We start from the raw sequence: 15282 nt of genomic DNA on the forward strand, positions 1-15282 counted from the left end.
GAGGGGCGGGGCCACCGCGGGCCACGCCCCCACGACCCTCCGGCTTTGGCCCCTTCAGAGAAGGCGCCGCTGGTCTCGCCAGGCTTCCCTTAGGGCTTGGGCAGTTTTGGTTTCTGCAGGGCCTCCTTCCAGACCTGACAGATGTCGCCACTCTAGACCCTACTGGCCGTGTCCTTCTCCAGTACGTCCAGCCGACATCCCTCCTCCCTCCACTGTACCTAGAACGTTACACACACACATCTGTTAACCTAGATGCCTGATGTCTAATCCTAAACCAATTAAGAATGCTAATCCATGGGAGGCTAGATATGCAAATTGCTCCTTAATCTGGGGAGAACACCCTGAGTACCTCAAGGGATGGGGCCCTGGAGAGAAAACACCTTCACAGGGCATTTGCATTTACCACATCCTGGAAGTCACTGGCTCTTTGCCTGATGTCTCCCACACCCTGGCCTTTCTGCCTTAAACTGGGAGACCAGCCTTAGCACGGAGGCAGCCCAATGGGCTGAGGACAAGACAAAGTGGCTACTTTCCCGTATGGTGGACGTGGGCGTCACTTCTGGGACAAGGATGGTGAGTGCAAAAGCCATTACAGGCCCCTGGCACAGCCACGCAGTGGAGTCAGCGGTGACACAGTGAGTTCCCTCTTCTACCAGGTGAGAGGGTATTTGGGCAGATAGATTTGAAAACTCCCTTGATCAAAGGGTATCTGAAAAATAGGAACGGAAGGGCAGCTGGAGCTAAGGAAAATGAATGCAAGCTAATCAAGATGACAGGCCTTCCTCTCCCCTCTGAGGCCGTTTTCGGAGTAGTAAGTCTCTCCCACGCCCCCAGCACCAGATGTCTGAACCTAGGGAAATGTTAGAGGCCAGGTGTAACTTAGGCTTTGTGGAAGGTTTCCTTAACCCTGCAGGTAAGCCCTTATGATGAAAGCCCTACTAGTTTTCTGTGGAAGGCAATCCTGAGTAGCCTGAAACAAGACATTGATAATTCCTGAGCAAAAGGAGAAAAAGAAAGCCAATTGTGGAATTCCATCTCATGAGTTAACCTCACACCTGCACTGATGTAAGCATTTCCTCAGCAAATCTCCACCCTGCTGCCCTGCGTCCCTTCTACCCCCAGGTGTCCTGCTGTGGCCATGTGCCAGGTACCAGCTGCTGCCACTCTAGGTGGCCCCCTCTCACGGAGTCCACTTGTAGCCGCCTGTTGTACATCCTCCTCCATGTGGGAACCTCAGCGGTCTGCTGCCTCCTGCTGTCAAGGACAGTAGTGGAAAAAGTCTGGGGCAAGGAGCATGGAGTAAGTGGGAGGGAATCAGGTTGGAATGCAGGGAAGGATCAAAGAAGAACCTTCGGAGAGCTCTGGCCTGAGTGGGGGGTGGCAAACGAGTGGACACAGTGCAAAGAAGTAGGTGCCTCTCCGTGCATATGACTCGCCCTGCCATTCTCACCCACACCCTCCCCCCAGATCCAGATGCCCTCAGGGCTGTGCGCCCACCTGTTTGGCCACTCTGATTGCCCAGTGCTCAGTGGCTCCGGGGCTGTGTACCGAGTATGTGCAGGAACCGCCACCTTCCACCTGCTGCAGGCTGTGCTGCTGGTCCACCTCCACTCCCCCACCAGCCCACGGGCAAAACTGCATCATAGGTTTGTCTGTATTCTCTAGGTGGGGTGGAACCGGAGGGAAGTAGACACAAGCTGGGTCACGGAAATCCAGGGATGGGGTAACAGTGCTGTGAAAAGACAGAAAACTGGGGTTTATGGCCCTGCTTCTCTGTACTTGCTGTGTGACCATGAGCCAGATACTTATCCTCTTAGTCTGTAAGTGGAGGTAACAGTGAGGTTATTCTAGGCAAACCCTCTGTAAGGTGTAAAACATTGCCCGGATGTTCTTTTGCTGAGGGTTGGAATAGCCCTTTTCTCCACATAGTTCTCTCTTCTCTGCCCTCTTCCCTATGTTTTGCTTTCTCCTTTGCTTTTTCATTTTTTTTTTATTTTACTGTGTTTTCTGTGAAAGTCTGCACAGCAAAATTAGGTCCCCATTTGACAGTTTCTTATACGGATTACTCAGTGCCATTAGTTTTGCCTTTTCTTTTGAGTCTGGTTTTCTCCCTCCCTCCTAACCAGCTTCTGGCTTCTCAAGCTGCTGTTCCTGCTAGGTCTCTGTGCTGTGGCCTTCTGCATCCCTGATGAGCATCTCTTCCCAGGTACTCTCCATCTTGCACCCTGGTCAGCAGATACAGGCTGCAAGGTTTTCTGAGAGAGAGGGCAGGGAGAGGACTAGGAGTCATGATGTGACCAGCTACCTTTTCTTCCTGATGCCCATCTTGCAGCCTGGCATTACATTGGCATTTGTGGAGGCTTTGCTTTCATCTTGCTGCAGCTGGTGCTTATCACGGCCTTTGCCCATTCCTGGAACAAGAGCTGGTAAGGGGCATGTAACCCTAAGGGCTCTTCTGGGGAGGTCTGCCTGGCATTACTAGGCCCGAGCAGCACTAAAAAGCTCAGGAGTGTGATGACTCTGTGGGCCAGGACGGATGGGAAGTCACAAGAGAAACAGGAATAGGTAGAAAGAAAGAGCTGGAGCTCCGAGCCATGGCCCATCTCCCACCCTTAGGGAGACAGGTGCAGCCCAAGACTGTGGCTGGCTCCTAGCAGTGCTGCTGGCCACCATGGTCTTCTACAGCATGGCAGGTATGGCGGCTGTGCTCCTGTTCCTCCACTACACGCACCCAGCTGGCTGCCTGCTCAACAAAATGCTGCTCGGTCTGCACCTTTGCCTCTGTGTTCTCCTCTCCTTCCTCTCCACGGCTCCCTGCATTCGCCTCAGTGGGTACATGCCCTAACCAAAAAAACCAAACCCGTTGCCGTCAAGTCAATTCTGACTCATGGCAACCCTATAGGACAGAGTAGAACTGCCCCATAGAGTTTCCAAGGAGCACCTGGCGGATTCAAACTGCCGACCCTTTGGTTAGCAGCTGTAGTAGCACTTAGCCACTATGCTACCATGGTTTCCACAAGCCCTACAACATTCAATTGGGGGGGCTTTTTAGGAAAACAATTATCACCAGTTTCCCAAATCTCAATCCAAGTATCTGAGAGAACAATCTCTGCTTCCCTCACGGGGTGGAGGCAGACACAGGGGTGGGTGTAGGAGTGGAGGAAGCTAGCCCCGTGTAGACTAATGATCCCCATTCTCCACAGAGCAAACCCGCTCTGGCCTTCTACAAGCCTCTCTCATCAGCTGCTATATCATGTATCTTACTTTCTCTGCACTGTCCAGCCGTCCTCCAGACACAGGTAAGCAAGGGACCTAGCCTCCTTGTGCTCCTGTCAAACACCCAGTTGCTTATTCTTGCCACCCCTCTTCTGTTACCCCTTCCTTCTCAGTAATTCTTCAAGGGCAGAATCTCACCCTGTGCCTGCCTGGCCTGAGTGACACGGGACCCCAGACCCCAGACACCTCCCTGGCAGTGCTGAGTGCTGGCATCATGTATGCCTGTGTGCTTTTTGCCTGGTGCGTAAAGGGGTCAGGGGAGCGGTGTGAGACGGGGAGGACGTCTGGGGCACCGTCTGGGGCACGGGGTGAATGGTCATGTCCGGGACGCTGGTTTATTTAGACTCTAAACTTTAAAGCAAGACCAGAGTGAGGAAAGCTCCCCATGAACAGGGACAATTTCTAAGAATAGCATTTTGTCAGATGATCTGTATGAAGTGGCGGGGGAGGTGGGGGGGAGACTTGAGAATTAAAAACACGCGCAGATCTTAGGCCCTCACACAAAAAGATTTCCTAAATCCCTGCAAGCTCTGAATAAATCTTTGGGGGCAAGGGGTCTCAGGGAGCAGTCAGTACCCTCCTGAGGGTTACCAGTATGGACCCACTGGCAGTAAATACTCAACAGACTACTTGACGGGGCCTGCTTGAGAACTCTCTCTTCTTTCTCAGTAACGAGGCTTCCTACCTGGCTGAGGTATTTGGGACCTTGTGGATCATGAAGGTTTATAGCTATGAGTTCCAGGTGAGAATGGAGCGCTCCATATCCCCCACGCTCTTCCCCCACCACACACACTCACACACGCACCCACACACATCCTAACAACCTCTACCCAGAATGCTCAGATTCTAGCTGCTAATACCTTTTATTGAGTACCCACAAGGTGCTAAGCACTGGCTAGATACTTTACAGACATAATCTCATTTAATTTAATCCTCACAACAACCCTGTGAGGTAGGTACTTGCTCCATTTTACAAATGGAGAAATCGAGGCACAGATTAAACATCTTCTACCCAAGGTCCCATAGTCAGTTATGTGCCAGAGCTGGGATTTGAACCCAGGTGTGCCTCCACTTGTTACACATGATGAATCTTCTCAAAGAGGAGTTTCCTAGTTTAACAGCCTCACATTCTTTGCAGTTGTTCCAAAATATGCTGCCTTCTGTTTTTGCAGAAGCCCTCTCTCTGTTTCTGCTGCCCCAAAACAGTGGAGCCAGAGGAAGGTACGTGTCAAATGAGGGTCCCTAAGCAACAGGGGATCTCTGGAGAGTGCCAAAGAGCCCTCAGGAGCCTCCAGGAAAGAAGCTGGGGGAGGAGGGAAGAGGTAGTTTAGCAGAACAGCTCCTAGCAGCCCTTGCATCTCTCCAGGGCCGAGGGGTAGGGCTGCCAGGCCAACTGACCAAGAGACCCCTCCAGCTCCTCCAGGGCAAGCCCAGCATCTTTCCTACAGCTATTCTGCCTTCCACTTCGTCTTCTTCCTTGCATCACTCTACGTCATGGTGACCCTTACCAACTGGTTCAGGTAGGATGGAGCTGAGGCTGGGACATTCCGCTGAAAACACAGCTATTTTGGGAAAAGAGCAATTCAAGGCCACTCCTAAGGCTCCTCAGGAGACACACACAGTCTGCCATAGTCTTTGGGTGGGGAAGCAGGATAGGTCTAAAAGCTGAGGTGCTGCATTCTCTAACCAGAGCCTTTGATTCCACAGCTACGAGGAAGCAGAACTGGAAAAGACTTTCACCAAGGGTAGCTGGGCGACCTTCTGGGTCAAGGTTGCCTCATGCTGGGCCTGTGTACTCCTCTATCTGGGGCTGCTACTGGCCTCCAGTCTGGGACCTTCTCATAAGCTGGGACTCCCTTGAGGTTGTGCCCCTAGTCTTGGCTCAGGGGAGCTGTCCAGCTCAGCTCAGTATCTTAAGAACACAACAGGCAGTTATCCGCCTTTAGGTTAGACAGTCAGTACTATGTCTGAACTGAAAGAAGTGGCACATGCATCCTAATGTCCTGGCAGAGTCTCTGACTCAATGGAGCTCCCATTATGTCTTCATCCCAGCTCAAGAGCCTAACTCCCAAGTCAGCAACCCAGGAATCACTGCTGATCCCAGCAGACAGTGTGGCACCAGTCCTTTCCTGGTTCTTGAGCTGGAGGTGGGGGTAGGGGAAGACCAACAGGGACTGAAGACTTGGCTCTGTCCTTGGAGATAAAAAGGAAAACAAGCAGCTCAGCCCTGGGCACAGGAATATAAGCCCAGAACCACAGAACCAGGGCAAGGAAGAAAGGAGCCCAGGGCTAACCCTAGGTTTTAATCCTGATATTAAGGTCAAGGGAAGACAAAAACCACCCTCATTCCATGATGAATGACAGAGCAAAAGAGAATGTGAACACTCGAGAGCAGCAGGATTTTTTGGCCAACTTTCAAGCAGGCAAACAGACTGAGGAAGAATGAGAAGAGGGGCATAAAGTTAGGTCTTGCAGCCTTTCCTCTTAGGCCCTCAACTTCATCCTTGGGATGGTGTACCAGGTCTGTGTGGGGGACAAAAATCACAGAAAAGAAGTCCCTGTGGTTCTTAGAAGACTTCTCTACTACATGCCCACAGTGCTTGTCTGTTGGTCATTGTATAATAAAGAGTTTTTCTGTGATGTTTCATTTATCAGCCTACATATCCACAACCTTTCAGGAGTCTAAAGTTATCTCCCCTGTTGGTGGGAAAGGGCAGCCATTCCTCCACCCCATCCCCCCAAGTCCCCATTCAAACCAGGCGCTCAAGGAATTACAAAGCTACTTTTAATACTTTGGGGTGAGCCCCACAGGAATAAAAAACACTGGGAAGGGGTAACCCCCTCACCCCCAGGTGTGGCCCAGGGGGAGAGAGGCTACCTGAGGGGAAGGAAGCACAAAAGGGACCCGCTGCAGACTCAGGGCAAAGGGAATGCCATCGGTGCTGGGACCTGTGAGCACTACAGGAGGAAACGCGAGCGTGGTGGGACTGGCTCCAGGCACACAGGCGAAGGGCAAGAGGGTTGGACACGAAGCCACAAAGCTACTTGGGTTCCTCCTTCTTCTCGTTTGCCTTTTTCTGCTTCTGCTGCATGATCTCCGAGTCCCTGGGGGTAGAGATGATGGGGCACTGGGAGGTACCAGAGGGCAAAAAGGACAAGATGCAGGGGGATGAAGGGCACAAAGGATAAGATGGAAGTGTATGGGACCAAGGTCAGCATGTGGCTGCTGTATTCCCACCCTAGAACAAGAGGAAGAGAGCTGAAGCTCAAAAGGCAATCAGTCTCCAGCTGGCTGTTGCCCAAGGGGTCAGAAGTCTGGCCACACAGGCCCAAGGTTTATGCTCTCTATTCTGTGCTGAGTACCACGCCCAGTAACAGCAGTGAGAAGGTTAGGAGAAGGGGAGGGTGAAACAAAGAACAGCAAGGAGCAAAAAATTCCGGGCTCTCACAACCACAACTGTACTTGAAATGTGAAGCTCCCTGCCCTTGCCCCTAACATGGTCAGACCCAGGGGCACTCGGAAATCAGACTGAGGGCAGGCACACGCCCCAGTCCCTTCCTGTAACACTGTGAGCTAACAATTTGGAGGGTGGGGAGGAAACAAAACCCTAGAGAAAGCAATGCACTTTGCCCCTCACGACCAGCCCAGGCTCGAGCCCTGAGGTAGCCCTCTCTTTCCTGGTGTACCCTTCGTCTAACCCAGCACCCCCCAACCCCCACCCCGCTGCCCCCTCCCCGGGGCTACCTCTGCTTGCGGGCAGCAGCAGAAAGCCCGTCATCTCGGCGCTTTCCCTTAACCGAGTCGCTCTGCTTTTTCATATTCTTCTGGCGGGCGAGCTCGCGCTGGTTACCGCCTAAAGAAAGAAGGGAAAAGGTGAGACGTGGGGGCCGCTCTCCCCACACACCAGCGACCCTCTTCCCCTGCCCAGGACACCAGAAGGATCCAACACTTCCCCTGGGACTCACAGCGGCCCATCTCGGGGTCCGGGCTGCTGACATGGGGGGCGGGGAGGGAAGGGAAGGGGAGGCGGCGACGCTACAACGGGGCAGGTCAAATTGGAGGGTGGCGGGAGGGTGGTCCCGAGGAGCCTGGCGGAGGGGTGCTGGGCTTCGGGACGGAGCGGGGACCCAGACAGGTGGCGTCCGTGCATGGACCGGGCTGGGTCTCTGCAGGGGGAGGGGCTGGGTTCTGGAGTAGTGGGCTCCGGGCCTCCCCCGGGGGCGCGGGGCCTCACCCCAGATCGCGGAAGGTTGGGGAGGGCATATGCCTAAGCGGGCGGGGAGATCTCGGGAAGTATCGGTGGGCAAAAGGCTCGATTTCCGGGCTCCGACTGTGAGGGTCGCTAAAGAACGCTCCCGAGAAAGGCCTGGGCGGGGAAGCTGCGGGGAGGTCCGCGCCGGCGGCCCGGCGGCCGCGCTCGGGGCGGACGGGGAGGGAAGGACAAGAGGACGGGGTCTGGGCGCTCACGGGTCATGGCGACGGCAGCGGCTCCGGCCTGCCTGGCTTGCGTCCCCTCGTTCTGTCCGACGTCGCACGCCCCGCCCCCTCGGCGACGTAACAGGTCGCCCCCTCCTCCCCGCCCCTCCGCTCGCAGGCGCCGGCTCCCAGTGGGCAGGAGGAAGCACGTGGCGCCGCGGGCCACTCCGGAGCGCGAGCGGGTACGGGGCGGGGCTCGCGTGGCTCGCGCGCAGCGTGGGGCGGGCCTTCCCGAGCGAGGCCTGGGCCGGGCGTGCTGGGCGGTCACGTGGGCCCGGGGGTGCAGGGGTGCGGCTGGCGATGTGGCGCTCCCGCGGGCTGGAGCACGTGACCGGGTAGAGTGACCTCATGCGGGGACCGGGTAGGAGGCTGACGGGCTCACCCAGAGGAAACGCCGTGGAGGCGGCGGGGCGGGGGGAGCGCCGAGACGGCCCCGCCGGTTCCGTGTTCTGGGCGGGACTGAGACGAAACTTGGCCGTGACTTGGGGTCCGCACCCTCAACCACTTATTCGGACCCGTGAGGCGTTCCCAATCTGTTGTAAAATCTTGCATAAACGGAAGTTTAGATCCACCCTTTCCCACGCAACTGTCACCTCCTGAGTCCCTCCAGTGCGGACATTGGCAGCCACACGTAGCACATCCTAAGACTCTGCCCTGCTCGCTTCCCCGCAGTAACTTTGTACGTGAGGATGCAGTAGCGCCGAAGTGGTGAAGGGCTCCGGAGTCGCTGCAGTTGGATGAGGGGCTAAGAGACAGGAACGCACCTCGAAACGGTCATTTCCCACCGGACTGTCTCCAGCCACACCCAGTTACAAGAGGCAGCTCCATTTACCACCAAACTCTTTCTCAGCCAAACCAACTAGTTGCTGTGGCCTCCATGGCAATTTACGGTGATGCCATGTGTTGCACGGCAGAACTGCCCGATAGGGTTTTCATGAATAACCTTTCAGAAGCAGATCACCAGGCCTTTCTTCTGAGGACGTCCTGCGTAGGTTTGAACTGTATCCAAACGTGTTACTGCTTGCACCATCCAGGGACTCCCCGTTCCCTCCCCGTTGCATTATTTTTCTGTCTGAAGACTCAGTACCAGTTCAGAGGAACTCATTGAATATAAGAGAAATGCTTACGAAACATTGTCATAGGAAAACATTAGTCCTGAACTTTAACTTGGGATTCTCTCCAGCTGGTTCCCACAGCAGAATCAAGTTGAGGTTGAAACTTCAAACTGACTTCCCTCTCGACATAGAACTGTCCACTGCAGTAAACCTCAGTCAACAACACTCTCATGATTTTTGCCATACCCAAGTATCATCTGAACTATTACATAATATTTTTGTAAATTAGGCTTAAGTAAAGGATATAAATAAACAATATTCCTGTAGTAAATTTAATCAGTATCATCCACAAATAGAAACCATAAAAATAAATGTAACACAGTGGCATCACACCTCGTCTAACTAACTTCAAAGGGAGAGGTGAGAATCACCATCATACACCCAAAACTAATTCCTGTGAGGTGAAGGTCAGGCATACCTCCAGTCTCCAGCCTTTTTACCAGTTCTGACACCAACGTCTTTCCCATGGCACCTTCTCCTTCTCTGCTGGGGTTCAATAATTCACTTCAGTGGCCACACATAACTCACAGACCATACTGAGGATTATGGGGTTTATTAGGATCAGGATCAACTTGGAAGTAACAGGAATAACTCAGGAGACAGAAGACAGTTGTCAGTCAGGGCAGCTTCCAAACCCCTCAGCTCCTTCGAGGCTGTTCCTGCAGCAGGTAGGCCTTGCTCTAGGCCTCTTCCCTGATCCGACAAGTTTTACAGCTCTTTAGCACCATGGGTAAGTGCCTAGAGGCACCAGCTCTCACACTCAGTGGGTTGGCAAGCCCACTGCAGCCATCTGCTGGTCCTGCGCCTCTGCCATCTTGTGAGGTCTCAGTGTTACAGCTCTTTCTGTGTTCTGAACCTGGGACATTCTCAGCACAGGGACTGCAGGTCCTAAGGACAGGGTCCACTCCAGGTTCTTCTTGATGGTAGTGAGGCTTCCCTCAGACTGTGTGAGATTAGCTCTTTTAAGCCTAGCAGGATAGCAAAACTGACCAATCCCCTTGGTAGGCCACAGGTACCTTATTTGCATAGTTACTGTCCAATCCTTGCAGGAGTTTTACACACCGTATTGGTGTAGCCCCAGCCAATCATTTTGTGGGAGTTAAGAGACCATGTCTAGACAGGCCTTATAAAAGCAATTGATTGCACTACAACAATGTAAATAAAATATATTAAATTCTACCAAAATAATACTATTGTCAAACATGCTGACCTTAGGGCCAGCCTTCTCTTTCTTATAAAGGGAATTATTAACAAGTGTTAGAGAATGTGTCTCTTGAAATAATCAGAAGACTGAAAAGCATTTAATTTGTTATTTTACTTTGTTATTTAATGCTGTGTCTCTATGCTTTGCTTTTTTTCTATGCTACCTAGAATTACTTCCCATACCACCAGTATACACATCGTACGCATTAGTACATGCTAGATGTACTAGATCAACATTGGTGATGCCCAAACAATGTACAGATTCTGACTCTCCTACTTACTGGAGTTCAGATTTGGGACACTTAACTTTCCCCATACTTCAATTCCTGTGTATAAAAAATGGGAATAATATATACCCCTCAGTGTTGTGGAAAGGATTAAAATAGATAACTTGAGTTGCTGTAGAGATTTGCTTATTCTTTCCACAAATATTAATTGCACGCCATAATACGTGTGCACTATTGTTTTAGGCATTGGGTATCCAGTGATGAACAAAGTATATATATGTATCTCTGTATTCATGGAACATAGACTATAGAGGAAACAGCACCAGCTTGTGTGCGCTCACTCCCTTTGTATATATACAAATATGTATGTATGTGTGATGTGGCATAGTGGTTAAGAGCTATAGCTGCTAACCAAAAGGTTGGCAGTTTGAATCTACCAGGCGCTTCTTGGAAACCATATGTATATACATATATCTGTGATGTGTGCACCCTTATATCTTAGCTTGTTCAAGAGAGCGGGTCTGACCAATCTCCTCGTTAGGGTTTGTCATGGATTGAATTGTGTCCTCCAAAATTCCTGTCAACTTGGCTAGGTCATGATTCCCAGTATTGTTTGATTGTCTATCATTTTGTCATTTGATGAGATTTTCCTGTGTGCTGTAAAGCCTATCACTGTGATGGATTAGCAGCAGTTATATTGATGAGATCTACAAGATTATGTAGTGTCTTATAGTTTCAGATATAAAAGAGAGAAGCGAGCAGAGAGACAGGGGGACCTCATACCACCAAGAAAGCAGTGCCAGGAGCAGAGTGCATCCTTTGGACCTGAGGTTCCTGTGCTGAGATGCTCCCAGACCAAGGAAAGACTGATGACAAGGACCTTCCTCCAGAGTCAACAGACAGAGAAAGCCTTCCCCTGGAGCCGACACCCTGAATTTGGACTTGTAGCCTATTAGACTGCGAGAGAATAAATTTCTCTTTGTTAAAGCCATCCACTTGTGGTGTTTTTGTTATAGCAGCACTAGGTGACCAGGACGGGGTTCATACATCTTACTTGCATGGTCCCACCCCCACCATGGTGCCATGCACCTTTTTTACGTTATTAGCAAGCTGTCCAATCCCCTTGGTGGGCCAAAGCACATTATTTACATAGTCCCTCCCAGTCTTTTGGTGAGAGTTGCAAGACCATGGTGCGAAAGGCCATATGAAATTGATCCACTATCACAAGCACACACCCATCAAAAAGGATATGAGTATAATCTGAATAAAGACAATCTGTGAACAACTACCTGTCCTGGTGTGAGCTAGCTGAGTAGCATTCCTGGTTCTGTGAAGGGAATATACATTTAGTCCCTAATTTTGAAGCAACTGACTTTGAGCTGAGACAAAAGGAAGGGGAGTTAGCCAGGTCAATGGTGGGGGGGACAGGGAGGGTAAAGAACTTCCCAGAAGAAGGTACAGCGTGTGTGAAGGTGCTAAGGCCCTGCTCCCTCAGGCCATCTCATCAAGAGCCACCAGCTTACCAAACCTGTTGCCAATGAGTGGATTCTGACTTATAGTGGCCCTATAGGACAGAGTAGAACTGCCCCATAGGGTTTACAAGGAGCAATTGGTAGATTCGAACTGCTGACTTTTTTGGTTAGCAGCCTGAGCTCTGCCATCAGGTTAGTAGATAGGAAATAGGCAAGTCACTGGTGCCTAGTGAGCAGGTGGTATGAACTAGGTCAGAGAGGTAGGTGGCAGTGAAGTGATCTGAAGTACTACTGCTAATACAGCTGCAAGTTAACGTGAAGTCAGTGCTTACTGGGTACTTAAGTGTACTTTTCTTACTTGAGTGTCACAGTGACCTTTTGGGGTATCATTATCCCTCGCTTATTGATTTAGAAACCTTGGCATAAGGAGGTTACCAGACTTTCCCAAGGAAACTCAGATAGTAAAGGGTGGAGCTGGGAGTCCAGCCCAGCTTGTGCTCTTCAGCAGCAGGACATACGTTTTGAAAAGCTCACTCTGCAGGTGGAGAATGAATTAGAGCAAATGAATGAAAATGGGGAGGCCAGTCAGGAGGCTATCACAGGCATCCTAGATACTAGGCCCCATTTGGTAATTGTAAGCTGAAATTCAGTTCAGACTGATTTGGGCAGAAAGGGGATTTGTTGGCTTAGCTAACCAAACTGGGGGATGGGCTGGGGTGTGGCTAGCCATAGGAGAAACTGGAACCAGTGACCAGGAGGACGCCTCCATGTCTCTTACTTCATTTTCTCAGACCTAGATTCCTTTACATGACAGGAGATGGCCTCCAATGGCACCTACCCTTGTATCTCACAGCTTGTCCAAGAGAGAAGGCCTGAGCCTCTTCCCTTAGTTTTAGTTTTTAAAACCCCAGAAGAGGGCTCTGATGGGTCAGGTGGCCACCTGTGGTGAGGAGGTGGGTGTGGGACAGGATACACGGAGCAGCCCCCATCAGGATCACATGGTTAGTATGGAGAAGGAGCAGTTTCCTCAAAGAAGGGGAGCTTGTTAAAAAAAAAAAAAAAAGGATTCTGGAAACATAAAAGATGTCTATTACATCAGAGAAGAGAGCCACTGAGATGGCGACAGCAGAAATGGCACAAGTGGGCAATTTCAAAATATGATTTGGAGACTCAGTGAGAGACTGGATGAGAGGTCTTGGAGAGGAAGATATTATTGATATCCCAGTTTATTCGTTTATTCATAAAATATTAAGTGTATACCTATGTCTTGGTTATCTAGTGCTGCTATAACAGAAATACCACAAGTGGATGGCTCCAACAAACAGATGTTTATTCTCTCACAGTATAGTAGGCTAGAAGTCCAAATTCAGGGCTTCAGCTCCAGGGATGGGCTTTCTCTGTCGGCTCTGGAGGAAAGTCTTTGTCATCTGTCTTCTCCTGGACTAGGAGCTTCTCGGGCACAGGGTCCCCAAGTATTGATTGGTTTAAGAACCCAGGCCTAAGCCAGTTATTATGTAGTATTCTCCTGTAGGTGCAATAACTATCAAGAGTGAGCATGTGACCTAAATTGGCCTGATGAGACCAAAGGGAAGGATTTTTGTCCCGTTGCTCTGGGAAGGACAGTGCTCTCTCCCACTGACTTGAACAGAGAAGCACATAGCCCCTCCTGCTTCTGGCCGCTCTAGTGAACGAACTTGAAGGGAGCCAGCCTTACGCTGAAGAAAGTGAGTAGCAAAAGGTATCCTGACCTTTGATTCTGTTAGGCTACATCAACTCTAGCATTTATTTTACTGCCGAGCATCCTGCCATGGACACCACTGTATTTCCTTTTTGTTGAAGTTGCCTTTCCTCAAACACTTCCAGCTTAGGGAATTTGCACTGGCTGTCCCGTCTGCCTAGAAACCATCTCCTTCAGCAGTGCAGCTTGGCTGGTCTGCTCACCTCCTTTCAGGTGTTGCTTAAATATAATGTTTTCCCAGAGGCCTTCTGTGACTACCTTACTTAATATGCAGTCAGTCTTTCCTCCTCCCTCCACCACTCCCAAACCCTCTTACCCTATTTTCTTTTTTCTATACCACTTATCACCTTTTAACATACACTATAATACTTCTTATGTTTATTTCTCATGGTAATTACGGACTGTTCCCTCCCCTGTAGAATGTAAGCTACCCCAAAGCAAGAATCTATTCACTGATGTATTCCAAGGATCTAGTACAGTGCCTGGCACAGAGTAAGTGCTCAATAAATATCTGTCGAGTGAAGGAAAAATGTGGATAAAATACCTATTCTAAAAAGTTACTGTGTAAACGTTCACTTGAAGCTCAATAAAAATTAAAAAAATATATATTGAAACAAAAAAAAGTTACTGTAGGGATTAAATGATATAACATACAAAGCTCTTGACACACAGGGACACACAACAAATATTAGGTCCCTCCCTCACTATCTTCCCCAGCCTCCTGCACTTACAGCCTGCTCCCCCTGCTACTCCTGATAGTTTTACTGTTAGACTCTCCCCTTTGAGTTAAAATCCAGGAAATTTCTACAGAAGACCACAGATGTCATCCGAGAAGAAAAGGGGGCCTGGGAGACAGCTTAACCCATCACCACATCTGTTCATCAGGTTAACAAATTGTCACCCAGAGAAGCAGACAACCTGAGTAGATGGACAGGTAAATGTTTTTATTGTTGGAACTAGGGGTTTATTGCATTGATTTTTTTTTTTTTCTTGGACGTGGCAAGTTTCACAAAACTACGGAAGGCTTCACCAGTTTGCGTGTCTCCTTGTGCAGGGGCCATGCTAATCTTCTCTGTTGGGCTCCAATTTTAGTATCTGTGCTGCTGAAGCAGCACTACTGCACTAATTTTAAAACAGTTGAAGTACAATTTGCATACAATAAAATACACACATTTTAAGTGTACAGTGTGATGAGTTTTGACAAACGTGGGGGTAACTGATTTGAGAATGGAGGGATTAAGGCCACCTGGGATTATGTAGTTCCGGGGATTTCGCACAGGGATCCTGGTTAGGAAGAAGAGAACAACATCGGGGCTCCTGGGAAACATACCCGAATAGCGGAGGCACCCAGGGCCAGCCAGAGACTGGTCCTGGGGTCTCACTGCGCCAGGCTCTGGACCTCCGAAAATACCTATTCTAGGTGCCAGGCAACTTCATGGCACCTCCTGAGGGAGTGGGCCAGCTCCCTTTCTTGCCAGCTCACTTCTGCCCTGGCCAGGAGGTGAGAGCTGAGACCGAGTTGTCCCTCCCCTCTGCCCTGCAACTCTCCAGCCTTCGTCCTTGGCCGGGCCCAGCCGGGGGCGCTCCAGCCCGTGACAGCCAAGTTTCCCCGTTACCACCACACCCACCGGGCTTGACAGCCTCTCCACCTTTGGTGAGAAACCGGCTCCAGGTCCGCAGCCCCGCGCCGCGCCGCGCTGGGTGTTGACGCCAAGAACCCCTGGGAGCGCTGGGGCCCTGATTAGGTCCCTGGGGGCTCACGGCCTCAGAGGCG

The 15282-nt window shown here is 50.7% G+C and overlaps 2 protein-coding genes and 1 non-coding gene across 7 annotated transcripts; 1 reads left to right on the forward strand and 2 right to left on the reverse strand.

The window, feature by feature from the left end:
* The first annotated feature begins 38 nt into the window (after nucleotides 1-38).
* On the forward strand, nucleotides 39-6359 carry SERINC4 (serine incorporator 4). Of its 2 annotated transcripts, XM_023539103.2 has the most exons (12): nucleotides 39-573; nucleotides 1123-1299; nucleotides 1468-1646; nucleotides 2127-2206; nucleotides 2333-2426; nucleotides 2617-2828; nucleotides 3204-3299; nucleotides 3390-3516; nucleotides 3946-4018; nucleotides 4449-4497; nucleotides 4643-4796; nucleotides 4984-6359. In XM_023539103.2, the coding sequence occupies exons 1-12, from the start codon at nucleotides 538-540 to the stop codon at nucleotides 5135-5137; spliced, it is 1431 nt and encodes a 476-aa protein (XP_023394871.2). In that variant the 5' UTR covers nucleotides 39-537; the 3' UTR covers nucleotides 5138-6359. The 2 variants fall into 2 exon arrangements, with proteins under 2 accessions (XP_023394871.2, XP_064148109.1); XM_064292039.1 differs by lacking the exons at nucleotides 39-573; nucleotides 1123-1299; nucleotides 1468-1646; nucleotides 2617-2828 and having other exon boundaries at nucleotides 1679-2426.
* SERF2 (small EDRK-rich factor 2) lies at nucleotides 5234-7832 on the reverse strand. 4 transcript variants are annotated; one of them, XM_064292036.1, is made up of 3 exons: nucleotides 7745-7832; nucleotides 7022-7130; nucleotides 5234-5469 (listed from the first exon to the last, which is right to left on the reverse strand). In XM_064292036.1, exons 1-3 carry the CDS (start codon nucleotides 7749-7751, stop codon nucleotides 5238-5240), a joined length of 348 nt encoding a protein of 115 aa, XP_064148106.1. In that variant the 5' UTR covers nucleotides 7752-7832; the 3' UTR covers nucleotides 5234-5237. The 4 variants fall into 4 exon arrangements, with proteins under 4 accessions (XP_064148106.1, XP_010597998.1, XP_010597999.1 ...); XM_010599696.2 differs by lacking the exon at nucleotides 5234-5469 and adding an exon at nucleotides 6045-6404; XM_010599697.3 differs by lacking the exons at nucleotides 5234-5469; nucleotides 7745-7832 and adding exons at nucleotides 6045-6404; nucleotides 7512-7665.
* A 6686-nt stretch (nucleotides 7833-14518) lies between these two features.
* Nucleotides 14519-14623, reverse strand: LOC111747693 (U6 spliceosomal RNA). The gene has a single exon (XR_002783664.1). It is a non-coding gene; the product is annotated as a U6 spliceosomal RNA (small nuclear RNA).
* Nucleotides 14624-15282: the final 659 nt, after the last annotated feature.

Source organism: Loxodonta africana, chromosome 10 (genome assembly GCF_030014295.1).
Source record: "Loxodonta africana isolate mLoxAfr1 chromosome 10, mLoxAfr1.hap2, whole genome shotgun sequence".
NCBI classification, from domain to species: domain Eukaryota; kingdom Metazoa; phylum Chordata; class Mammalia; order Proboscidea; family Elephantidae; genus Loxodonta; species Loxodonta africana.